Source organism: Alligator sinensis, unplaced genomic scaffold, assembly GCF_000455745.1.
Source record: "Alligator sinensis unplaced genomic scaffold, ASM45574v1 scaffold225_1, whole genome shotgun sequence".
Taxonomy (NCBI): domain Eukaryota; kingdom Metazoa; phylum Chordata; order Crocodylia; family Alligatoridae; genus Alligator; species Alligator sinensis.
The window spans coordinates 1,058,341-1,086,309 of NW_005842180.1; the positions used below are offsets into that span (position 1 = coordinate 1,058,341).

The 27,969-nt window shown below is 40.8% G+C and overlaps 1 protein-coding gene across 2 annotated transcripts in view; it reads right to left on the reverse strand.

The window, feature by feature from the left end:
* Nucleotides 1-27,969, reverse strand: part of MCC (MCC, WNT signaling pathway regulator) — a 362,568-nt gene that overhangs the window by 260,426 nt on the left and 74,173 nt on the right. Inside the window, exon 1 of one of the 2 annotated variants that reach the window (XM_006026174.3) lies at nt 5,903-6,516. The exons of the other annotated variant lie outside the window; for it this stretch is intronic. Within the exon in view, the coding sequence (XP_006026236.1) occupies nt 5,903-5,959 (57 nt within the window). The 5' untranslated portion in view covers nt 5,960-6,516. Of the gene's footprint in view, nt 1-5,902; nt 6,517-27,969 lie in introns of those variants that run through there. 2 annotated transcript variants of the gene reach the window in all.

Genomic DNA, 27,969 nt, shown 5'->3' on the forward strand with positions numbered 1-27,969 from the left:
CGGCTAGCGATTGGCTTGCTAGCCGTATAAGAGGCTTGAGCAGTTTCCGCCCAAGTTGGAGGAGGAGGACTCCACAACCATCTCGTGGAGGAGGAGAAGGAGGACTTCACATCTCGTGAAGAACTCTAAGCGCGCTGTGGAGCTTAACAAACCCAGCGTGTGCCTTAAGAAGGATATAGGGGCCTGATCAACCTCTAGCCTCTCCCCGTCGCCGCCTGATCCCTTGACGCGTGCTCGTGGAGAGTCACCTTTTGGACTCTCATTGTAGTATCCAGAGCTCTGTCCGGGTTTAAGAGGCTCGAGTTTTCTACGGGTCTTGTTCATGCAAGTTTTCTTTTCGTTTGTAACTGCAACTTAAGCAAAGTTTTTCCTGCCTGCACCACGACCATCTACGGTGTAAGTAAAATAATCTTTAATCAACCGCTACGCGTCCATGCCTAATTCTAGTCCTCCGTGCCAAATTCCCCAACCCACGTGCCAGGGCTGCTGGCCACAGCCCGCCCCCGAAAGCCTCAGACCGCCCCCGGCCCGCACAGTTTCCACCACACCGATCGCATAAGAGTGAATTTACCTCGCATATAACGGATTTTTAGTATAAAAAGAGTCATCGCATAAGAGCGAATTGGCACATACAGAACCCACATAAAGTGAGGGAAACCTGTATGCTCTCTGCCCTTCACAAATGTGAGCAATACATGGTACTCAATGATCTTGGAGACTTCAATCCTGCATAATTAAGGGCATAAGTTTGCCAAGTATGCAAGTGATGGATACAAAAATTAAAAGCACGAACAGAGACATTTGGGAAGAGAGAACAAGCCAGGAAAGAAATATCTGTGCAGTTGATGTAATAAATAAATAAATAAATAATCAATGCAATACTATGAAGTGCTAAGCCCTTTTAACAGATCAATGGGAATAGAAGATACACAACACTTATGAAATGGGTCCACGGAAATGATGCTGTAGAGTTTGACAGGTATAGAATGTCCTTACCTCATCTCTCACTTGCAGGTTTATAATATCCTCCCCTAATCTTCCATAAGGAATTTTATGTTCAACCTGAAATATATATGAAACCTGTTCCTTGTTCTCATGGCACTATTCCCACGTACACTACGGCTGTAATTTACAAGCAGAATCACAACTCACAAACAGCAGAAAAACTTGCACAAATATTGAAGGACGGGGATTGCCAAAGCAGTATTATTCCCTATTGACCAAGTATCAGGCCCTCTGTCTCTGGCATCTGCCCCACCCCGTGATCCACTAATCCAAATTTTACTCATTACTGACTGGCATATATGACTGGCATGTATATGGCATACATGGTTTGCCTTATGTATTGTGTTCTTCTGCATGATTTTTTTTAAAGCAGGAGTAAGCAGTGTAATGATGAGAGGTGAAATCAATCTCTTCCCATGAAAACTCATTCCTGGATCACAAAAGTCCCTTGACTATTACTGAACAATTTATTTGAAACAAACTGTAAATAATAGTTTTGTAAATGTTCTTTTTTAAAAGGTAGGCAGGAAATCAACTGGTCTGTTTTAAACAATCTCAGTGGTTAAAGGACAGACAAATGTATCTAAGAATGTAAGCAACAGCATTTATTTTCTGAACACCTGAGATCCAAGAAGAGACAATGAGAAGCAGAGGCACAAAATTATGCACCTGACTAGAAGGGTTATTTTCTAATTTACTGGAGAGGAAAGAATCTACCCATTTGGAGAAATTATATCCCTATCACAGCCTACAGTACAAGTGATAGAGGAAATGGTTATCACTCAGATAAAACAAAACCTTCACACTTAAAATGACAGCTGCTTTGAAACAATGGAATATCAGGCTTTTGTTGTCTGAAACCTAATTCGACTCAGTTTGATGGGAGTTTTTCATGCACATCCAAGAAGAACTTGACCCTTAAATACTTATTTGGTAAAACAGCAATCCTACAAGCAATTATGCATGTGTTTAACTTTACTCCCATCACGCAAGCACTCAAAATAGTATAAGGAATAGTAAAATGACTGAAGGATTGGGCACTTAGAAGACTGAAATTCAGGTTATGAAGTCCAGTATTTTGCATACAAACAGCTCACTGTATACCAGTCAGCTGGTTAGTAATACTAGCAAAAAGCGTGGAAGTTCTTTTCTAGAACGTCTTCACTTTTAATGTTATCAATTAATTTTGTAACTGGATAAATCATTACCTGTGAAACCTCTTCAGTGACATTTGGTGCTGGCTTTGAAAGATATATTGTATTGTCTGTAGCTACAGTAAAAAATATGCAGAATCACAAGACTAGATAAATGAAGGACCGTGAAGCAATTACTTAATTCATGGTGCTACATATTGTCCATAAACCAAAACCAGCTTCCTGATTAATCCTCATAAAATAAACTCTTTCAAAATAATGCTATATCACAACAGTGGCAGCAGCAAGTCTGTTTCACAATGCTAGAAGAAAACCTTGCTAGACTTCATCACTTATTTCCAAAGTTAACAAAATCTGACCTAAATTCTGATGGATTGCAAAAATAGTCATCAGCAGATTCCAGATTTTTTAAACAAGCCTCTCCTAGTGTGTCATACTTTCAAAAAATGCTGCGTGCCTGACTATCATGTAAGGAGAATGCTGCCTTTTCCCATCATTTAGTAATTTAGTTTATCTGGTCAAACATCATATTGACTTTTAATTTGTTTTCTAGAAGAGGAGGGTTCAGGACAGTGATTCTCAACCAGGGTGCATGGAACTCTGGGTGCCTCAAGATCCTTTCAAGGGTGCCACAGGGTGCCACACAATGTTAGCACTTAAGTTTACAACCCTGACACACAAGACAAACCCAGAGACTTCAAATACACATCCACAGCTGTGGTCTTTCAGAGTTCTTTGCAACAGAAAAACTGCTAGAGCAGTTTCTGTAAACAAAAAACCCCCAAGAAAAGTGAAAAATAAGAGCTGGCATTTTTCAAGGGGTGCCTCAAGTCTATCCATGGGTGCCTGGAGTCTCAGAAGGTGAAGAAACACTGGTTTAGGGGAAGCATGGAGGAGGGAGGGGGTCACATGGAGGAGCTGCTGATGCATGTACCAATATCAGCAACATGAACTCTGGAGTTAGGGAAGCACTGAAATCAAATTGCTCTAGTGGGATCGTGACTTGCTTTATGTGATGCTTTTCCTTGCTTTCACTGTGAACCAAAACCAACAAAGAAACAAAGGAAAACAGGTTATTAAGATCTTTTTTTTACTCATACAATACAATAAGAGGTTAAATTCATAACACATCTGTAAATCAAAAGCAAGCCCCACCCCTGCACTTTTAAATCTCTAATTGGATGGATGGGGCAGGAGGAAGATGGACAGATTGTTGTTTTTTCTAAAAAAGATATAAAACTCAGGAAAAAGTATCTGTTGGAAACTTGATGTATTGCAATTATTTTTTTCTGCCTACCTGGATAAATATGCACACTATAAATGTGCATATTAAAATGCATGCACACTTCCATATATGCTATGTATATTCAAGGCTTTGTACATTTTCCATTCTTTCTCTTAATGATATGGCTAGAATTTGTGCATTAAGAAAGATACTGATGCCCCTTAATCCCCCTGTTGAATAATTATGTTTGCTGTATATAATATGTATTAGCCCACTTGCCATACTTGCGACTCAACTTGATGCAATAGGTGGCATGATACATAAATGGGATGCAAGAGGTGGGTGCAGAGAGAAACTCAATGGATTTATTGCAAAATGAACTAGTTTCACTTGTTTCCTTTATATCAGGGGTGTCAAAGATACAGACCACTTAGCCCCATCATCCAGCCCCCTGTCCCCAGACATGTCCCCACATGCAGAGGTGTGTGCTTGCAGTAGCAAAAATAGTAGCAGCACAAATTTGTGCTGCTGCTATTTTTGCCGCTGCACACACCCCCACGTTAGCTTGGTGCAGAGCAAAATACCTCATTTTGGACAAATTGCCCTTTCCCTGCTTAACATGCTGGGCATGCGGTTTGTGGCACCACAAAGAGGTTTGTGGTGCCAAAAACTGCATGTGCCTGCACATCTGGATCCAGCCCTTAGGTTCAAAGTTCATCCATACACTACTGGACCAGCCTCACATGCATGACCCAAGACCTGTACTGCACACAGCACCCATGCAGAGCCTGCTTCAGCTGGTCCAGGACTTGTGTTGCACTTGGCAGTTGCCCTAGATCAGTGTCCGAAGTTAACATGTAAGAAGAAATATCACTGAATTAGAGTAGAAGAAATAACATAGCTTGAAGTCTTGTCTTGGGACTAAATGAAGTGGACTCAAATCAGAAACAGTATTGAAATGCAGTCAATCAGAAGCAAGTATTGCTGTGACGTCATTTGCTCTTGATGGCTATCCTCTAGCCTTCTCTTCTCACAATGCTCCACTGGCTATTGCACAACTTGGAAATTTTCACTTTTGAAATGGGTACAAAAGCAAAACCTACACCCAAGTTAGGAGACAGAATGGAAGGCAGCAACCAATAAGTGCGTATATATGTGCATACAACCGCATAAATGTGATGGGGAGGAGACAGCTTTGGCTAAGGGCACCTTTCACAAAAACATTCAAGGAACTTAGAGGTTATACTGAGTTGATGAGACTAAAATTTTAAGGTCTCCTTGAAAGATTCATAGTGAACTAACTATACAGGTCTTATTACATAGACAAATAGGCACATAAAACTTCTATTCTAGAAGAAATTGTAAATCCTAATTCTGTGCTGATGCCATATCAAACTGTATGATGCCCTTTCTCCCACCACATTTCCACTGACCCTCACTCCCACTGGTCTGCTCAGGATAGCTGTTCGTCTCTATTTTACTTGTCAGCTGTCCATCTCAGTATGTTGTTTCTAGCTGTATGACACTGATCATACTTTGTTCTGTAAGCCATTAACTCCTTAGACTCCCTTTTTCTAGGAAATATTTTGAGAATTTTTTGTGTAAAAGATGACTTAAAAATCAATTATAGCGTAAAATAAGTGTAAGGGGAAAAGGATTTTTTTTTTTAAACCGGGAAACATTTTGTAGAATGTATTTTGTAGAATATTAAAACCACTTGTAATCTTTGTAAGCAGTTCTGGGTTGTACACTGTAGCCAAAATTTAGCAATTTTCAAAACTATTAGCTCTGTTAGGTTGATGTGCCCAAGGCAATTCAGTAACCATCAGATGATGAAGTTTACTAATGTACTGCTTAAACCTTTGGCTTTACTTCCAAACTGTTTAAAAGCATACTACTATAAAAGCATAAAGATTGCAGACATGTCTGCAACACAAAGTAATACACAATATAGTAGTTTACCACAGGCTGCAAGGAGAAAAGCAAGAAGTTCTCCATAGCTTCATATCCTCTCCCTTCCCCCAACCAAATATTTATCACATCTGAAGGAACAGCATACCTTGGCTGAACAGAATCAAATATACCATGTGATTCTACTGAAGTTGCTGGCTTAAAAATGCTGTTTGTTTTCAGCTCTTCACTCCAAATTAGTTACCATCTGCTTAATCTCTATTGGGATCTTTGTGTATTCTACCTCCTACAAAAAGGAATGCTATGTATAAATGCAGCACTTGGGAGGTGAGGGAATCCTTGCTGCAGGAGAAGAGAAAAAAAATGTCTCTGCTTGGTTATAACCATTTGCCTTTTACCATTTATTTACTCAGACTGTAGAAAAGCAAGCGAGTTCAGGTCATTTCCTGACTAACATTGCAAGTTAGAACAAAAATACACATTCTATTAATCTTTAATCGAACTGCCTGCAGACTAAAAGCCCAAGCGGGAATGATACAGTATTTAAAATAAATAAATAACAACAACAACAAAAAAAAAAAAATCCAAGGACACTGGGTCTGCTTACCTCACTCAGCTCCGCAGAGGAGTCATTTCCATATTTCATAGCAACTCCAGAATTCATGATTAGAGTTTTCAAGGTTTGGCTATTTCTACAGATTTTAATGTTTCCAACCTTTGCTCAATGGATTCAACACTCCATTCTCCTCCAAGATTTTTCTGTCTTGCACATTTTGCTTTAGACAGCCATTTTCAGTCAACAATTATACAGCCTAAATTAATGATGCAAGGGCTCCTAAAACAGCCAAATTGGTTTTCATTTCACAAACAATCCATTCCTGCAAGAGACTCATTAACACTGCAGAGTGCACGATCGCAGAGAATGCAGACAGACAGTAATGATCTCTTCAGTATTAAAATTGCCAAAGTCCACGTGAAATCTATGATTCAGCTCTGCCTTTAGTTTTATTTTGCCCTTTTTCCCAGCTAGGTTTGAGGGCATCTCCCATAGGAGTTAAATGTACTGGGAACTATTTCATGAGCTTCACACAAATTCACCGCGAGAACAGTGCTGCTAAGTCTTCAGCGAAGAGGAAGAGAAGGGGAAAAAAAGCAGAGACAAACCGATGCTGCACTTCACGCTAAAGTTTCCTCTTCCACTGAGCCTGGAGTTGTAAGTGGTTTATGATCAAACACAGCTGTCTTGCTGCTGGCTAAGGGGAGCATGGAAGGGGCGGTTCTAAAGGAGAGAGCTGGTGGGAGGGAGAGAGAGCTACAGAGAGTTCATTTTGGAATTGCAGGCATCTTTCCAGCCTTCTACATATTACTGATTGCTATATGCAAAACTATAAAGCAAAGTAAGCAACAGGAAAAGCCACCTAGATAACCATGAAGCTAATTCACATTTTCCCTACTCCCACAAGCAATTAAATTTGCTTCTTTGTATTGTTTTAGAAAGTCTTTAACAAATCTGATAGCTCTATTACAAAGACATAGATCTGACATAGGACGTTACAATTTTACAAAGGATTAAGGCAAATACCAGTATTACCAAATAAAACAAAAAGTAAAACAACTGAATTCAGCATCTAACTAGCAGTGAAGAAGAATCCTTAGGACCATGGATTCTTATAAAGAATGTGCTGACAGGCCAGACAACAAACCATTTAATATAGGCCTTGTCTTCCCAGCCTCCTCCCCTTCCCAAAGTCTATGGCTGTCCTAAGCCCTCTGCTCACCCCAAATTTACTCTGCTTTGCTTGGCTGAGAAGAACTGCTGAAGTTTAGTAGTGTCCTAGCACCAGTGGTTGAAGCCTGTCTGATCACCTGGAGTACTTAATCCACAGTACTTTTAAAGTGTCAACCCCTATAAGAAGTGTTTCTTAATGAAGAGTAAAAATAAATCCATAGGCCTGTGATACAATCCTTGCATATCTGGCAAATGCATTTAAAAAGGAAACAATGCTGCCAAGAGCAGCAATGGGAAAATCAGCCTCTGCTCACGCTTTTTAATCATAGGATCAATTATAATAATTGGATACAAAGATAATTCCTGTTAATGACACTGAAAAACTTATAAAGATGAAAGACAAAAGGTACTGAAAACACTAGTACCTAAACTTTTTGAGTATGGGCACTGCCTATGGTAGATCAGGATCTGGGGATTCCCCCCCAAGACCTGGCAGACAGATACTTTAAGTACATTTTAGTACGCTGACCTACTCTGGCTCTATCTTCCATTCCATATCATTTTCCTAACTTTGTATTCTAGTATAATGTCTTTTCTTTCCCCTATCTAAATGATACCTACTCTGTCTTCCACCTAAATTTTCTGTATTCTTCCCTGTCATTTGAAACTTATTTTCTCTGTCTCATCTCAACCACCAAATCAATGGCCTCAGCACTCTCCTGTGTTCCTCCCAATGTATCCAAGCATATGTTCATTTGCACTTCCCCTCAGCTGTTGACAATAGGCTGCACTGCTCTCTGCTGGCAGAACCTTATTGCAGCACAGCAAGGAACAAGAGGGGAAAACAAACGGAAAGGGTGAGCTTTCCCACTGGCAGCAGCCCAGCAGCTCTGCGTAAGTCAGAAAGGTGACCTATGTAAAGCCTGGCCTTTCTAGAAGACTGAAAGACACAAAAGTACTGAGAAATATATGCTCTTATTTTATTGTCCACATCAGTTATGATTATGAATATTACTTACCTGCAGACTGTAAGACTGGGTGGATTTTCTTCTGGGAAAACAATGAGGCCTGACAGTGAATTACCATAAACTATTTTTGGTACAATGCAAACCTTGATTTATTTAGATTTCAAAGTTCACCTTCTATTTTACTTAAATTAAACCTGAGTGGAAGATTAGGAATAACTCTACCGTGCAAAAGTAAAATTCACAGTGGAGACCTAGACTTTATCCTCACCCCTCAACCTTTAACACTATTATAATTAAAGATGAAACATATTATTCTTTACAGGATTACCGCTCCCCACCCACAAAACATACCCCAACTGGTTGAGATAGGAAGATATGGCCCAAACTATCTTTGTATTACTTTCTTAGCTGGTCTTTCTGCACTAGTGGTTGTCTAGGCATTGGTTGAGAGACTGACTCATGACCCTATAATCCAGAAAAGAAGCTTTGGTGTTAAGTACAGTAGTATATGCATATGAAGCAAACACACAACTTTCAAAACATTTTTCAAAGATTCCACACTTTGTGCACCCAAATACTGCTAATACTCTTATTCTCTTGCTTTCAAGTGTTGCCAGTTATAGAGCAGAAAAAGATTAGGAATTATACTTGGGGGGGAAAAAAACCAAATAAATCAACACTGGAATTCAAATACTTTCAGACATGCTCAGGGACAACAGAAAATTCAGCCAAAAAATATCCAACTAAAAATGAATGTGGGGCTAAACCAAACACTTAAACTATATATATATTAATCCCAGATGACTCTTGGTAGTAACGGTGGAACTCTGCACCTAGATTATATAAGATTACGTGACCTCTGAACTATAAAAAGGAAGTGTGAGCAGGGAGTAAATGGAGCTACACTGTTTTCAATGGTGGCAGATAACAGAACAAGAAGCAATGGTCTCAAGTTGCAGCAAGGGAAGCCTAAGTTAGATGTTAGGAAAAACTTTCTCACTAGGAGTAAAGCACTGGAACAGGCTACCCAGAGGCTGTGGAATCTCTGTGCTTAGGCGATTGTTAAGACCTGGGTAGACAAAGCCATGGCTGGGATGATATAGGAGGAAGTTGGCCCTTCTTTGAGCCAGGGGTTGGACTAGATGACCTCCCGAGGTCCTTTTCAACCCTAAGTTTCTATGATTTTGCTGGATATTTCATGTAAAAAAGGTACTTAGCAATTCTCAAGGGTTTTTCACTGTGTTCTAAGGAGCAGAACTAGGGGCCCCAAACTAGAAAAGATGCATGTACCTGCTTTGCTTTGTCAGTAGCCCCACTAACTACTCATGGTGTAAAGTTATACAGGTGGTTATATCTTTGCAGGATCAGAGCCCCAAGCTACAGTAAGATTAAATAAAAAGTTATATTTTGATCTTTAATATGGAAAACTGTTCTGGCATGGAAATTACCATATTTACTCTAATGGCAAAGAGGTATGTTTTGGCAAAGTTTAAAAACGTTGTGTCAAAATTATCTTGAGTTATAAACATCAAAAACCATCCTGAAATTAAGCACATGAACACACCACAGCTAGTCACTATCTCCTTCCAACTTTCCACGTGACTAAACATCCTTGAAAACGTTTTTATATAAGTACATTTTAAGATATAAAGACTAGTAAAGCAAATATATTAATGCTTTTTTTGGCGTGGACAGTTCAGTGCAAGGTGAATTAGACCCCTATTTCAAAAGGTGCTTACAGCCCTGTAACAGGACCCCTAATCCTGTTCTCACTGATTATTAGCAACAGGACTTTTTTGTTTTTGTTTTTAATTTGTCATTGACTCTTAACAGAGACAGGATTCAGTACCAAGTGTTCGTGTAAGCAGGCTGCCCTCTCCTGGCTGATTACAGCTTAAAAAACATGCAGCATCCTTCCATAGATAAACTGACAACAAAGCTCTCCTTTTAGTGTATGAGAAAGTAGTGGTCACCAACTAGTGGATCTTGATCCACCAATAGATCTCGGAGCCTCTTGGAGTTGATCCAAGGCTAGGGTGGGGGGCCGAGTGTCCATGTGTATGTACACACGCACCCCAGCCCAGCAGGTCAGTCCATGGGGGAAGGAAGGCATGCAGACTAGATCGAGGCCCCTGTGGTAAAGGACAGTGCCGCAAAGCAAGAGCACAGGTAAGTTGAGTGGGGCTCCCGCTGGGTGCGACTTACCTGCTGGGGAGGTGTGCCCCCAAATAATTTTTTCTCCCTCCGCCTTGATCTGCCCCTCCCCACAGACTTACCTGCTGGGAGGGAGGGAGGGGTGTGTGGTGGCAGTGGCACATAGTAGATCTTGGGTTGCTTTTAAATGCCAAAGGTGATCTACTTAAAAAGGTTGGAGATCTCTATATTAGAGCCTTTGCTTCTGAAGATGTTAGACCAGGGGTGGGCAAAATGTGGCCCGCGGGCCGGATGCAGCCTGCCAGGCCATTCTATCCAGCCCACGGGGCCCCTAAAAAAAATTTAGAAAATTAATATTTGGCTACCCCTGGCTGCCTGTCATGCAGCCCTCGATGGCTTGTCAAAACTCAGTAAGCAGCCCTCTGCACGAAATAACTGCCCGCCCCTGTGTTAGACCAAAGTTTCTGGTCCTGCAATAAAGTGCAGACACCAACTTTATTATGTAGAGATAATACCTTCCTCAGAGTAATCATTAACTTTGATCTCCCTTGTAAATTCATGATTATGGTATCACATTTTTTCAAGTATCTTATTATTGACATCTAGACCGTGTTTCAAAGTTTTTGAATAATTAAAAGATTTGCAAATGGCTCCCCTTTGAAATTTTTATGAATTGTCTACCATTTCTTCAGGTCCTTTTATAAGTGCAATAAAACCACATCACATCCCAAAAATGTAAAACCTAGGCAGCTTTAATTGACCACCTCCAGGCAGCCTCACTGCTTTTAATCCCTATGCAGTGCTCAAGTATGGTACCGTGGTGATAAGAACATTATAAACGCCAAAATACATTTTTACATTGATTTGTGCTGCAGGCAACCTTCAAGGGCAAAAAACAGTAAATTCTTAAAGAAACTGTCAAGCTTTTTTATTGCTATGCAGAGGAAGGACAGTCTTGTGGGTCAAAGAATTCTACAGGGAACTGTGGGCTTCTATTTCTGGGTCTAACATCATACTTGTGTGCCACCAGAGACTATTTGCTTACATTCTCTCTGACTTGGCCCCTCAGCTATAAAATAAGGATAATAACACTTCCTTTCTCTCACCTTTTGTCTAATATTTAGATTATATATGACAAGACAAAAAACCCTGTTTTAATGTATATTTATATGCTGCCAAACCTATTAGGGTCTTGATCTCAACTGAGGCCTGCAATAATGTAAACAAGGAGCACTAGCAACTAATGGGACATGTCTAGCTGTCATGGAAGCTGATGGAGAAAGAAGTATACCAATAAAGCCAAATGCTATAAAATCAAACATAGTGAGCTGAGCTACTGGATGTTCACAATGCATTGTCATCATTGAGTGTTTTTTATAACCAACACGCAGTTTCACTGACAAGTTCTTCCCAAAATTTTCGAGCTACTCAGGGAGTATGAAACTTACCTAGTCGTCATCATAGCTCAGCCATTTCTGCTCACTTAATTTAATCATCTAATGATCACACTATTCCTATTTATTTATTTATTTTTACAGCTCTTCAGAGGGTATCCTTTTTAGCCTATGAAAAAAAATCATATTTATTAAATGCATCAAGGGATATTTGTTGGAGAAATCTGTGCAATATGAAATTTCGTTTCTACCTGGGAGAAAGCATACAATCTTTGAATTCTCCTTTGCCTGACAAAGAGTGTTTGGGCTTGAAAACTTGCAAATAAAAAACATGGTTTTTGCAACTATCTAGTTGGTCTATTAAAAGATATCGCCTCTACCCCAGGTGCTGTCTGCCTTAAAATGTATTCAGATCTCCCTTCTAATTTTGACAAGTTTCCTGCAGATGCTGCCTTTGTCATCTCTGAAGAACTAGTATAATAGATCAACTGAAGCAATGTAATTCTTCTTGAATAAGATACAACTTCCCCAACTTGTGTTACCTTCTAATTTTGAAATTTCTGTAAAATATAGAAAATTTTACTGCTGTGGGAATTTTACAAGGGTTCCCACTCACAACATCCCTCAGGTATTGCAGTCATCCACAGGCACAACAGTCAAAGCATGTGAAGACGTTTTCCATTGTTCTTGTTTTGTCAGATATTGAGTAAAAACTGCAGCAAAAACAGCTATTTGTTAAATATAAGTATACATATGCACATAACCCCTCCCCTCCACACCATATGTAGTAAACAAGTCAAAAAAGAACTCAGGCAAGTGATTCCACCTTGTATATAATATGAATGATTAGTTGATCAAAACTCCAGCGTGCATGAAATTAGGGTTTTTCAGTTTGCCCTGCCTAGTTATCTTTATAATTGAAATGTTTCAATGTGAAATCCACTAAACATAGCTATTTCTCATATTAATACTCCTTTTTAAGGCAGCGCCTTGCAGTCACAAATAGTTTACCCATTCAATGTAACACAAACATTATTAGGAACCTCCCAAACATCACAAAACCATATTGGTGCACGATGCAATTTTCACGTTGGCACAAAATATGCAGCTGTCCTAGAACCAGTAGGTTGCATTTGCAGGAGAAAGTCATAGCTTGCAGAAAGTTAACATGGAAGAGAAACTTGGAATGGGAAACTCAATACCTGAATAAAATTTCCAGAGCTATCTTTATTCAACAGCCCTAATGCACTATGGTTTAAAAGGGACTCAAGGAGGCTGGAAAGGACAGCAGTCTCACTTTGATGCAAACATTAATGCTACCAAAGGTTACTGATTTGTATCAAGAGAAGAACATCCCACCCAACTGAAACAAGTTAAAGTCCTCAGATCTGAACAACAAGAGTTCTGTCCCTTCCATCACACAATCTTGATTAGTCTAAAATGGATACTGTCTAGAATAATGGGATTTCCAAACAGCACTTCAATCACAGTTCCCCTCACCCTTTCACCCCCTTGAAATACTAAATCCACTTAAAATGTCATGTCCTTGACCACAGCAATCTTCTTTTCATGCTCCAATATTTCATCCCACCACTCCATTCACCAATCTGTCAAAATCAACAGGCCCTTGCCTTTCTGTTATTTCATCCATAGATATCTGATTCTACCTCACCCCAGAATGCCTTAAAAAAGGCAGAATGACAGACAAAGCACCAGGGCACTGATGTAGGTCTGTAACACAGTTAGGGACCTTTCTGAAAAGACAGTCATTTCTTAGCTCCCTTTCTCTCACAACCACCTCATCTCCATTTTAGTAAACTTGCCTCTAAACTGCCTAGTGAACCTGGCCTTCGTGTGGTCCTTCACATCTATTACTTTTCTTTTGCTCTTCCCTTCTCTCTCTTCAGTTTACTTACTTTACTCTCTCCTTGTTTCCCAGCACAAAATCTCCCTGTATTAACTTCCAGTCTCCTCTTGTCATCTTGTTTAGCATTCTTGCACACTAATGACTTGTACAGCCATTTAGAGCATTTTTACATGTGCTTCCGACATGGCACTGGGAGCTTTTAATTAGCGAGCTACACTAACTAAAAGCACCTGCATGTCATGTGCATCAGTGGTGCAGCATGTTGCTATGCTGAGAAAATGGTGGCAGTGCGCTTTGAACTAAATCATACCAAACATGTTTTAGTTCAAAGCACATCACTGCCATTTTCTCAGCATGGAGACACACTGTGCTGCTGATACACGTACTCCAGCAGACTCAATTAATCAAGTTGGAGCAGGTCCCCCCCTGCATGTATGTAAGTGCCTTTAGTTTCTCCTGGGAGAATGGCTGCTCTCCAAGGAGAAAACACAAATGTACAGATGTTCAGGCTTTTTTTCCCCAGAGTAAAAATGGCCACTCCAGGAGACAAACACACCTGGGAACAACCAGGGTTAAATCACTCTCAAGAAAGTTTCCCTTGGGTAAATGAATGTCTGTGCATGCTGTTGGCATTCTAACAAATATGTCCTCTCCTTCTTTATTTCCTTACAAAGAACTGTACTGTCTCACCTTACATATCTCCAAGTGTGTCAATTATTTGCAAACTAAATTCCTTCAAAACCTCTATCCTATTTACAGTCTCTTTTTTTCTCTGCAAGAAAGCTTTCTAACTTATTTGGAGATCAGGAAGATTTGCCTCTTCTCCCACCCTTGACAATCTCTCTTGCTTCTTCCAGTCACTAAGACTGAAGTTTATCACCAGCTTTCTTTCTCATTCCCATCCCCTTGGGCTTCCTAACCTCTCTTGGCTCCACTCTTCTCCTGCCCCTTCTATACCTATCACTGACTTGTCTCCTTTTTCTCAGAATAAAAGCATGTATGGATCTCTCTCATTCTTGACGAAGAAATGCACTGCTTTCTCTTAGTCCCTTCTTCCTTTCACTTTTAAACTCATCAAGCAGGCAATTTACCCTCAGAATTTGGATTCCTCTCCTCTAACTTCCATCCGGATACACTCCGCCATCTCCAGTATATTGAACTCCTTACATTTTGCCCATACTTAAACTTACCTTGCTTTAATCAGCAACAAGCTCAGCACATTAATCTGAATACAACAGAGTCCTCTTGCACCTCTTCCCTACTCTCAAAAACTTATGATCCTTATCTGGCATGTTATCGTCACTTGGCTTAAAAAAATGCCTTTTTCTCGGTCTCCTCCTACTTCTCTTGCCAATCCTCTATGACTCTTTGCAGATCTTCCTGCCCTTTTCCAGTTCTCTCAGGGACCACTCCTATCTTTATGCCAGAAACTCACAAATTTACTTCTCTCCATCCAAACGTCAGCCCCCAGCCTCTCTCCCCAATACCGCATCTTCCAAATGCTCCAAGAGAGAGCTGGTTGGAAATATTCTGACAAAATGAAGTGTGGTTGAAGACTGCCATTTCATTGAGCCTGCAACACTCATTTGAAACGTTAAGTTTGATGAATTTTTACCAAATCTGAGATGGGGTTCCAAGGGATCTCTATGTGGGTTCCTAGCAGGTCTTTCCCAGGGCCAGAGATACTGGAAGCCATGTAGTCCCCAGCCCTGGGAGACACTTTTCCGACAGGTTTGCACCAAAACCAGAAACCCCAAGAGTCTCTTTCCCATCCTACCCTGCCTCACCAGTTATGCCATTCTACATGATTATCTCATAAAATCTTCTATGCCCTTCTATCATTCCTCTTTCCATATACAGAATACTCTTCTTAAGCTTGATGGAAGTTTGATTATACCTTAACTTCTCCACCAAAAGAGCCACTTCTTCTCTGGCTAGACAGAAATTACACATAAACTGATATAAGTGATTGGAAACCGGTTCAGAAATGTAATACAACAGAAGTTCAATATACATAAACTGCTTTCAAAACGGCCAAAACTGGTTTAAGATAAGCCTGTATGGATGTAGAATAAGACTTAAGTGATTTAGTTAAATCAGTTTATTTAACTTCTGTCCCATATCCCCTCCAAATTCAAGTTAACTCTTACCATCCCAGCATCTCAGGATGCTTTGCACCTCCCTTCAACCCCTCTACCCCCCACAGAGTGGGCGGGCTAGCTTTGGCCCAAGCTGTCTGCTCCAGTCAAGCACAGAGACGTGTTCTAGTGCCCCACAGCTTCTGGCCTGGGCCACTGCTGGCATGTGGCTCGATTTCCAGAATCAAAAGTGAATGTATGTCTGTTCATCAGTTCATTTGTTTATCAGTTCAATCTACACAGCTTAGACCAGTGGTTCTGAACTTTTTTCAGTAGACATACCCCTTGGTCTCAGAGTGAGACTTCACGTACCCCCTTTCAATGGGAAATTAATTTTTTTAGGCCCTTCGACCTGTATTAGACAACGTATGAAATATGTCTCACATAACCCCTGATGAGGCTTCACGTACCCCCTGGGGGTACATGTACCCCTGGTTCAGGACCGCTGGCTTAGACTAACCTGGGCTTTTTCACTGTCTGTACTTTAACTCATGGGCACCAAAAAAAAAATCTAACTGAGCAAATCTATCTATTCAATTCCTCTCTTCCCCCTGCCCCTTCTCCCAAAAAACTCTATTTTTATCATGATGTGCATTAGCCTCATTGAGTAAATGCATAATCTCACTGCTACTATCCTTCTCTTTCCTGTTCTTCTCTGCCATTGTGTTATGTACGACATTAGTTTTTAGGTTCCCGATTTATCTGTCAAGAAGCATCTAGCACTTTTTGGGTGCTACTAAAATAAGTTATATTTTCATTTTCCCCCCTTTCACACTGTTCATACTGCACATACACACATTCAGTGTTCATGTAACAATCTTCAACCAATAATAGGCACTTAACACCTCTTTAAAAACACATGGAGCAGGGAAATTCAGTGTCTCACTTCTCCTGGCCCCCGTGTCCCCTCCCTAATCACTTCCCTAAAATTGTAGCTTCAAGTTGGTAAAGTAATAGGAAATACACAGCATAAGAAATTGGAGCTGGCCATTTAGCTTAAGGGCACAGACCTCACTCAGGCATATCAGTGGGGTTCTTATTACATTATGAACTCTACACAGAACAGAAATTGCCCTTCCTGAAATTCAAGTAGTTTATTTTGATTGCTTCCAACAATGATGAAAAGCAGAATTTACCAATACACTGCAATATGGCTATCATCATAATCTGTCTCCCTGCTGAGGAAGTGACACTGTGCTTTTGTACACCAAAATGAAGCAATCACACTGAATTTTTTCTTCACAAAATGGAGGTGGGGGATGGACAGAGAGAAAGATGGCATATAAAGGACCACTCATCTCACCAGCAAGGGGCATTTCTCTGGCACTGACACCCAAACTGTTCTTAAAAGCAGTTGTGTGGCCAACTGGTCATTCATTAACAACCCCGCAGAACACAAATGAGTAAGAGTTAGCATTACAGTCTAGTAGAAGCATTGTATGCTGCCTGAAGTCCATTCTCTTGGGCTGGCAATAACAAAATACAATATGCAGGTCCAAGGTGGTAAGAGCTCCCTGGACAATTTAGTTGTGGTACTCATATGCTCCTAAAACTGCCATGACAGCTCCTCTTTGGTTTATGGCAGATGTTTTCCAAGGGGCTTGAAAGTGTAGCAAGGATTGTTGATCTACTGCTCCAGAATTACTGAATGCTATGGAAAAGCTTTCTAAGAGTCCAGTTTACACTGAAAACAATAAGCTTTTCATTTATTCCTAGAATTCCCATGCCCAGCATAGTGAAAGTAGAAAGGCTATTGTTTTAGCATACTATTCTAAATATACTATTATTGTTTTGTTTTTTTAAAAAACAATTGAGAGTTCATGTAGACTGCCCACTAGCAACAGCACATGAGTCTGCCCAAGCAGTCCGTGCTTTAAGAACAAAAGAAAGAGCTTGGTTTTCCAAACAGGGGCTACTGGTTGGAAGGGTTAAAAAATATGAAGTTGTGTTCATGGTTAGGATAGAAATTACTACTACTGTAGCTATTCTGTAACCTTTTTGGCCAACTGAAAACCAGGAGGTTAACACTGCTACAAAAGTATGATCCTGGGCCCCAATCTCAGCTTATCGCCTCTGTGTGATGCACCACATCAATACTGAATTATTTAGCTGTACAGGCAACCCCCGCTTACCGCTCTTAATTGCTTTCTGAAAAATCAAGTGTTAAGCAAAACGAGTGTTAAGTGAAACCGAAAGTATTCGATGACCCAAGATGGCGACCACAATTGTTTTTAATGACCTAAGATGGCGACAGTAAGTATTATAACAAAACTCGCTGAGTGTTAAATGAAATTAGGTATCAATTTAAAATAAGCGTTACAGCGAAATAGCACTAAGCAAAAGCGTTAAGCGGAGGTTGCCTGTATGATGATGGTGCTGGCTCAGTCTACCAAGCAAACTGCCCTTGATTTTAGTCAATTGGAAATATAAAAAGTTTGGAAAAAAAACAGATCTGAAAGTTTGGATCCAAGGCCACACCTTCCTCCTAACTAAGAGAAAATGAGTGAGAAACGTGAACTAAGGTTTCTAAAACAGCAGTCAGAGGGAAAATCAAAGCCATTGTAATTAAATTAAATTAAATTAAATTAGAAGGCTCAAAGCTGTTCTGGACTCCTTGCCTTTTTCCACTTATACAAATATACACATTTATACACACTAGCACTGAGGTAGCACCAATGGCCTTATCTTGTTTTTTTAGCATACAATTACTACACTACTGCCATTTTAAAAGAATGGTCAAAACCCACTATCTCGTTGCATGGAACCTACATTACTTGCCTATAAAGGATATAATTTCACCGTCACGTAAAATATCCAGTTAAAAGCCTCAGTTAAGAGCATCTATTAAAAGACCACTTGAACAAATGTGCCTTGTACTAAAGCTTGTTACTTGGGGCTCTGATCATTTACAGAGGGAGAGAATGACAGGATGACCTTTCAAGCAACAGACAAATACAGTATCAAAAAATTTAAAAAGAGGCTTTGATGTAGTAATCTACCAGGGAGAAGGAAAAGATATCAATATGCGACAGAAGCAAGTTCTTAGAGTTTAATATTTTCTTCTTGCCCATCTATATTTTTGTCATGATCCAGTAAATTCAAGAGAGAGAAAAATCTACATCTCACATAACACAGATGAGTCCTGGCAGATGTAATCTACAATCTCCTTTTTTAATTTATATGAGAAAAATGAATGACTGAGTACTGCTAGAGGGAAATAAAAGCCAGGGTCAAATAGACACAATGAATAATCCTATTACACCTGATACCCAGCTCCACACAAACAAACACCATTGCATATGCTGGCCTGGAATCAAAGACTGAAAAACCAAACTGCTTCTCCCATCCCCAAACAAACATACAAACACTAGTCAGACAAAGCCATCTTTGTGTCTGCTTTCAGCTGAGCCAAGCTTGCTCAATCCATATTCCTATAATCAATTTTCATCTTAACAGAATCTTCACTTTCTAATTTAAACCTAACAGAATAGAAATGTTACTAGACTGGAACTGCAAGCACAAAAAGAAGTCATTTCTTGGAGAGGTACTTTACAAAAAGCAGGCTCTGTTGTCCATATTGTTAGATTTCTCTTTGTCACTAGTTTGCCCCTATTTAGGCAGGTATCACTAGAAAGTATTAGATTAATATTAAAACATATAGCCTATAGTAGCATACAATGGAAATGGGACAGTGTGAGGCAGATAAAAAGAGACACGTGTGTGCTGGGGGGTGGGCGGCTCCCACTGATGCGTGCTCCCCCAGATCTGTGCATGGCGTGAGGGCGGGCTGCTCACTTGGAGCCAGGGGTGGTGCTGGGCTCTTCCTGGCAGGGGGATTGGGTCAGGCAGGTGGGCAACAGTGAAGCTGGGCAAGGGGCTACAGGGGGACTACAGCGTGGCTGTAGCCCCCCACCCCCCCCGTAGGTCCAGCTCTCAACACTGCTGCCCACACCCAATGCAGCCTCGGCCCAGCCCCCCCTCCAGGAAGAGCCCTGTGCCACCCCCAGTCCCAAGCGAGCAGCCTGCCTTTGCCCCATTCACAGATATGGGGGGCACATGCTTCCCATGGCAGTGCACGCAGCAGCAGAAGCCACCACCCCACACCTCTCAGATGAGCCGCTTGCAGCTCTGGCCTGTGCCCTGATCCTGCCCCCCCCGGAAAACAGTGCATAACTTGAATTCGCATAGAGGGAACCCACTTTACAACGTAACAAATAGCGATATGTTCCAAGACCTCGACTGTACTGACCCCCAGACCCATTTCTACCACTTTTACAAGACAAATTTGGTACTCACCAACAGCAGACAGTACACACGGGCACAGGGCACTATCATAATGGGGATGGCAACTACAGAAACACATGCTGCAGACAACAAGCAAGGAGCACAGATCCACACAGGAGACTACTTTGGTGCGCATCGCTACCACAATGCACTGCACAGTGCATCTGACTGTGGGCTTCCACCACACCGATTGCATAAGAGTGAATTTACCTCGCATATAACAATTTTTTTGTATAAAAAGGGCCATCGCATAAGAGTGAATCTGCACATACGGAACCCACATAGAAGTGAGGGAAACCTGTATAAGGAGCTGGTTTTGGCTTTGCCACTGATTTACTGTATGGCCACAGATAGGTTCTCTATCTTAATTTTCCATCTGCATAGTGGCTAGTACAATGATTTTTTAACTTACTGAGAAGAGTGATTGATTGGTTATGAAGCCCTCCAACTTCTTTCAGTTACTATTTGTATTATCACAGCATCCAAGCATCCCAGTCATAGGCCAGTACCACTAGACACTGCAGAAAGATATAGTCCCTGCCTCTGAAGAGTTCACAATCTAAGTGTAAGAGGCAACAGATACAGACAGACAGGGTGTACAAGGAGACAACAGTGGCCCCATGAGAGGTACTATGCTGATAATAAAGACCAGGAGCAAATTAATAATTCTGTAATCATTGCAGCTTCTGAATAAAGTGCAATAAGTAAACCAAGGCTGACTAATTGAATGCATAAAATAAATATTAAATAGATGCCTCATTCGTGCAGTACTATCCATCCTGTAGACAAAATGAGGCAGCGCTTCTTTGCAGACAGTGTGTGGCCACGTAATTAAAGATTGTATCGCACTGCTTTATGTACTAGCCACTGCTCTCGTGCAACCCTAGTTTGAACAGCGTTTCCTAATTTCTGAGGGCTTGACCCTGCAACTTAATACCATTCTTCTAATGTAATACATACGTGGTGGTAGCTCTTTTTTTTTTTTTTTTTTTTAATAAAGCTTGTAAAAATAATAAAGTGTGTGTAATTTTAACTACCTACCCCCACCTTTATATAGCTTTGGTAGGATCTGAACTCTGAATCTTCAGCAAGACAACAGAGCTCAAGCTATCAAATTAACTGCATCAGCTGACAACAGAAGAAAAGCTGTTTGCCCAGAAGGCTGAACAGACCCCTGAAATGGTGCTAGGTTCAAAAGGTGATTGAGAAAACCCCAGTGAGGCAGCTAGAAATTGTCTTTCCCTGAGAAGAGGGATCAGGTGGGAAGATTTAGAAAAAACCTAGCCTGTTTTTCATGCGCACCTGAAGAGACTGCTTTCTCAAGGGATTCTTGGTGCAGTGTTTCCTTATTTTGGAATTGGCATGGACCACATCCGTGGATGTTTGCATCTACTTCATTTTAGCATGCAGGCAAACATCAATGATGACAAAGGAAATGAGGGATTTTGGGGGGTTTTTTGTTTTTTTTTAAGTCTCTCTCAACTGTACTCAATAGAGCATCACTGGAAGGGGAAAAAGAACAGGACATTTTGCTTCTCAAATGTCAATGCTAGCTGCATTAAATTGAGGGGATAGGGCTTCTCAAAGAAGTCACAAGACTCTTTTCTAATGCAAAGTGTTGGGAAGTCTAAAATACAGTGGTTGTTACTAACCACAGATATTTAGTTAGTTCTCTAGGAACACCCCCTTTAATAGGAACTTGGTGCCTACAAGATGCTCCCATATATATAAACAGCATATTTTGCTTCACCTGAAATAAACATAGGTAGATGGGGCTTTAGGCAAACATGTACACATGCATAAAATATGGGAACGAGTTTCCCAAGAGCCTCAGAGCTGAACACCTAATTCCATGTTAATGCTGTCTTTATGCTCAAACAGAACCCAAAAACATGCACAGAAAAAGTTAGTAACCATGTTTGAAAATTGGGCCTACCATGTATTCACATTTGCTGTTGATAGCTGTTAAGCGTACACGTTTAAATCTTCATTATTGAAGGAATTTGACAAATTGACCAGTAAAAAAATCATTGCAAATAATTTTTCCTTTCTTCACCAAAAAGGTGTAACTTTCTGTATTTTTAGGAAATAATATTTAAAGCTAGTTTTCAAAGACTACTTAAACTGATCAAGTAACATATATATTTCTTACAAAATATATCACTAGCTTCATTACTTCATAGTTCAGATATAAGCTAGACAGGCAGAAGCAGTTGTTAGATGATGCAATGATGTAGTAAGTGCATGAAGTACTCTTTGGGAGGCCTGATTTCAAGGATAGATAACATATCTTTTCCATCACTTGCTCAGACTGGCAAGACAAGCAACACAGGGAAAAACCTCTATGTTAGTTATATAAGCATGCCCCGTGCCTCTCCTTCAGAGAAACTGTACTAGAGCTAGGGACAGACATGACACACAACCCAGTTTAAGTGATTAGAGAGTGGTTTAAACCTGTAACAGAACAGATGTTCAGTGCACATAAACCAGTTTGAAAATGACTGAAACCGGTTTCAGATAAACCTGGTTGACTGTAGTATCAGATTTAACTGATTTGGGTCAAACCAGTTTAAACAATGTCTGTCCCAGATCCCTTGCTGGTTTAAGTTAAATCAGAGTCCCCCACCATCCCAGCATGCTCTCTGGGCTAGGTGGAGCTCTCTACTCCACAGCAGGTCTGGCCCTTCCCCTCTGCTTCCTGGCCAGAGCTCCGGCAGACTTGCAGGCACAGCAGGCTTTTCTGGCTTCCCCATGCTCCCCTTCCCTCGCCCCCTCACCACTCGCTGCTTAAGCAGGGATCCCTTCCTCTTCTCTGCCACAGCACAGACCATAGCCAGCATGTGGTATGCTACCTAATGCTGTGTCAGGCTCCAGCAGAGACTACAGACATAGCAGGGTCTGCCTGGCTTCCCCCTGCCCTAATCCCCCTCACTGCTCAAGCAGGAAATACCCCCCTCCCTCCCATCTCCCACAGCACGGACCCCAGCCCCATGGACCCTAGGCACGTGGTATGATAGCTAATGATGAGAGGTGTCTGCGTGTGTGTCTCTCCAATTTCACTGGGGCAGACAGACAGAACAGTAACTTCTTAGGGCTGTTTGGAGCTAATCAACAGGTAGGCCAGTAAGCTGTTTAATAAGTTTGAAGTCATGGAGACAGGCCATTGTTTTGCTAATTGGGTGATACTGACTGTTATCACTATCAGCCCTCAGCTGGCTAGCTCGCCTGTCAGTTTGCTGCAGATAGTATGATGAAGCAGGGAGGGAGACTGAAAAGCTCCATATTATCAACAGATGCATGCACTGCACCCCCACCTTGCCTCAGAGTGCTAGCCTGGGGCTGGCAAAACTTCCGCCCCTTGAGCAGCCAGTGAGGAAAAGCCTGGGACCAAGCAGGCAGACCTCCCTAATGAGAGAATCCTGCCAGGCCTGGCCATGCTGTCCTCAGCTCAGCTCCCTGCAGAAGGGAAAGGAGGGCTTCTCTAGCACCCCCCACCGGGCATCTAGCCTGAGCCACTGCAGGCATGTGCCTGAATTTCCTCAGTCCAGAGAAAATGTCTGTCCAGTTTCAAACCAGTTCAGCCTAGCCAGGTTAGACTAACCTGCAAATATTGAATCAATTCATGCTCAGGCTTTTTGAATGTCTGTCCCTAGCCCAGATGTCTTACAACCAAACAGGAGAATGGAAAGTAGGCAGAGTAACTGTTTATTTTCAGACACGGTAGGGCCAGCAGGCATAAGGAACAGGTTACATTAATCATTTTAATTCCAAGACAGGATGTGATATAAGAATAGAACCAAAACCAAGGTCTCCATTCACTCTTTTAAAAAGTGAACAAATTCCATCACATTAAGATATTGCAAAATGTCACTTTATGGTATGGCCAGCTTTCTATATTAAAGCAATACAGATTGTAATTGTCAAACATTTGTTATCTATATATGACAGACTAGGCAAACAGTTACTCAGTATTGAGCACTAACAACCTATTAATGCCAGTTTAGGCAGCTGTCCAGAATTGGCTGCATGGCTCTCTGAAATAAATTCAATCCTTAATGATAATCTTGTATTTGTGATTGTGTAGATATAACCTATTTATATAAATGAGCAATTAAAATTCGAGTCTGACAGATTAAAGGGACAAGCTTTCAAAGTGGAAAAGAAAAAAACACTTATTCACTGAAAATACAACACTAGTTGCTAGATAATTCTCTCTAATTTCAGATAGAAAATAAAAACTTTCTGAAATCAGCTGTTCTGTCCTCGATACTTGCAGTTCTCCATAGCATGGATTCAAAACAGGAATACTCCACTATGTTCTTTAAAAGCCGGTGTGTCTTTTTTGGTTTTTTTTAAACTCAAATCAAAGCAGCCATCAAGTGTACTGATAGATGCTAAAGCTAACACTTCTCTGATTTGTTCTGCTATGGATCAACTGGGTCTAGTTTTATATACAAACTCTGTCATACAGAGATATTCTCTAACTTTAATACATTAATATAACTTTAATACATACTTACTAGCCTAAGTTTGGCCTAGTCGTCTTATTTCTGTTGCATAGAAAAGGTGTGCAGCCAGACACAGAAATATGGTAAAGGCAGCCCCCTTTCAAATATTTGTGTGTAGATAACCAAATGCTGCAGGAACTGATGCTAATAACTCTCTAAATAATAGTTCCACCCCTCTTCCCCTGAATGGGGAACATATAGAATCCTTACGTGGAGTCAAGAGTGCTGTATCTCCTGCCCAAGATAAGATGTAAATACACAAGCCTTACTAAAGCAAGGTGGCCTTTGGCAGACTCTGGAAGTCGGTCTGGGACCACAGAGGCATCAGAATGTCGACAAAACTGAAGGTTTACAAAACCATCATTCTCCCGACCCTCCTTTATGCCTGCAAAACCTCGACTGTCTACCAGCATCATGCCAGAAGCTAAACCACTTTCATCTGTGCTGCCTGCGAAAGATACTAAAGATCAAATGGCAGGACAAGATTCTGGACGCTGAGGTGCTCAGAAAATCGGCTCCCCCCAGTATCCACAGCCTACTGAAACTGGCGCAGATAAGATGGGCCAGCAACCTTTCAAGAATGCCTGACACTCTCCTGCCAAAGAAAATCTTCTATGGCAAACTGTCAAATGGAGTATGCTTTTGCAGTGCACCAAAGAAGCAGTACAAGGACACCCTAAAGATGTCCCTAAAGAGTTTTGGCATTGACCCAGAGTCATGGGAGCAAATCATTCGTGAGTGTCCATCCTGGAGGTCATCGGACCAGAGCAGAGTACTGGCTAGAGCAGTGGCGCATGGTAGAGACAGTGAGGAAGCACGTAGCCAGGAAAATGAGGACCTCTCATGTCCAGTCGTCTTCACTCTCCTACCTGTGCTGCAGCAGATTGTTCTGGGTAAAGATTGAGCTTATAAATCACCTGCATACCCATGAGACCTAGCCTCTACCCCCCTCCTTTCTCGTTTTCTCTTTTCTCCCTCCCTTTTTCTTTCCTGCTTCCTTTCTCTCTTCTCCACCCCCGCCCCAGCTGGATGCAGTCATCTTCACTTGCAAAGGACAAACAGAACAAAACAAGCAGTCATAAAAAGTTCCAGAGGACTTCTCAAGAGTGATATTTGGTGTTGGATCCAAATTCTAACTTGGTTAACTGCTTCCTAGCTAACAAAATTCTCCACCTCAAGTGTCAAGTGAAAAGTTCATTTTTCACATTCTATTCTCACCTGCTGTATAGTGCTTTTGCTAAATAGCTGCAGGATTTCAAAGGCTGTGTTCTAGTTATGCAGAAATTAATTCTAGTCTAAAATCTGCACATCCATTTGTAATGCAGCTGGAGCTCTTTTGGAAGGGAAGATATTGTGTGCAGTAAGACTAACTTCATTATGTGGTGTCTGTTTGTAAGGGAGTGATAAAGGTTTTTTTGTCTTCACTTGCTCAGAAGTGGGTACCTCCAAATTTCTGAAATGCAGTATCCTTTTGCATGCAGACACTTTTCAAATATTAACACATGCAAATGACAAAACACGGACGTGGGATGTTATCCATATGGGCTTTATATGTGTAAATACCACCAGGTGTGCTTGCAAGCGTGCTTTAACCACCTGGATCAACTTTCCATGCAGATAAGAGCTGAAACTGATGGTGCTTGCAGATGTTAAATAAATAACTCCCCCCCAAAAACTATGCTTTACTTTAAACTCGGCACATTCCTGCACAAGCCCTGCACATGCCCAGAAGAGGCAGCATGTTACTTCAACCCAGTTTACCCAATGTCTGTAAAGGTCATGCATTTCAAAGGGGGGGGGGGGGGGGGGGGGGGGAGGGGGGCAAGGACTGAATCAGCTTTAGCTAAAAGCCAAAAAAACCCACACTGAAGTGCCTGATCTTTACAGATGTTGCAGAGGCAGGTTGAAGTAATGCATTGCTGCTTCCAGTAAAGCACTTTTTTTTGGTTGTTTGTTGTAACATCTGCAAGCAGCCTGAGCGCACACTCACATAAAGAATCCATCTGAAACAATATAAGAACACACTCAGCTTAATGCATTATAAAGTCTAATTCTACAGCAGTCATTTATGAAAGGAAACATGGGAAAGAGAATCTAACTCATCCAAATCCCATTACATCAGCTTATTAAGTTTGAGCATTGCAACAAAAAGCTGTATTTTGTATCAAACTGTTGTTCTTATGGCATTTCCACAAGGTCAGTTCTAATCCTAAAACTCACCCTTTCACTGTTTGGCTGAATTATAAGGAGGGATACACTAAAGGAAAACCAAGAGTATTTGTCTCTTCAGAAATAGCTTCCTGAAGAGTGAACACAGATGGCAGCAAATATTGTATATAGGAATGACTATACACATGGACAACAAAGGTCAGACACTGAAATTAAATAGGCAATAAAAATATGCAAATACCTAAAAACGCTTCCTGACAAGGCTGGAATCTTGCTATAAATTGCCTATTTGCAAATAACTTTGTACCCAATTATACCATTAAGAAAACTTCTAAATGATTATATCTAAAGGAACATAATGGACCCTGCATACATTTATTGTTATATTTAAGCCAATGGCACTAATGGGTACTTAATCAATGGATGGTGATGATACGTCAACCAACAGGCCAATGTTAGACCAAAATAACAGCATCCAGGTGAAGAGGTGAAAAGAGAAATATGGTCTAGCTATTAAACCTGGTGACAGGAAATAAAAAGAAGTGCTGCAAGATTTACACATTCTATAAAATGACAAAATAATATCTTAGGAAATAGGGTGAAATATAAATGGGCAAAAGAAACAAAGCAAAATGAATATATAAACATATACACGCAAGCATGAGTAGTCAGTAAGAGCTGGAAATCAGACTGAATTGTTGCTGTTGTTATTAATTAAATCATTTCTTGTAAGTGGTTTTTCTTAAAATATCATCCTTTTTTTAAATAACTTCCAATCAAGAATAATGTCTTTCTTAGGGAAATCAAAGTTCCATACTTCTAACAAAAGCTTGTAGTTGCTTGTCAAGATATTTGTACACACTGGGATAAATCAATCCATACTGCACCAGGGGACAAAAAGTAACCGAAACAAAAAGAGGTAAGATGCTGCACAGCAGGTATTATATTTTTATAAAGCTCTACAGAGTTCAAATGTTTTTAAAAATTCATAATGAATTTTTTTCACTTTGTAGAGACTGAGCTAAAATCTGGAGAAAGAACTACTAACTACCATTTACAAATTACCAACTTATTTCATTGCTAAAATGACATAGGGCTTCTCCGCATTGACTGATGATTATTATACATGATATACAAGCATTCAGGGATGCTTTCTGTCTGACTATATGGTGCTAAATCAAATGCAGCTGTCAGGGAAACAAAAGCAAAAAATGAAGCAATAACATGATAAGAAAGGGGGGTGAGGGTGAAGAAACACCTCAGGGTATCTGAAATGATGGGGCTCAAATTAACTAGAAAAGGCCTACCTGACTTGGCTTCACTGACTTGACTTGGCTTCACTGAAGTGAAATGACTTACCTGGCCAAGGGTAGGAGAGGAGTCTAAGATCAACAGAGCACTGGACAGTTACATATTTTCTCTCTGGGGTGGGGTACTTTTCAAGGACTGTCCAACAGAGCAGG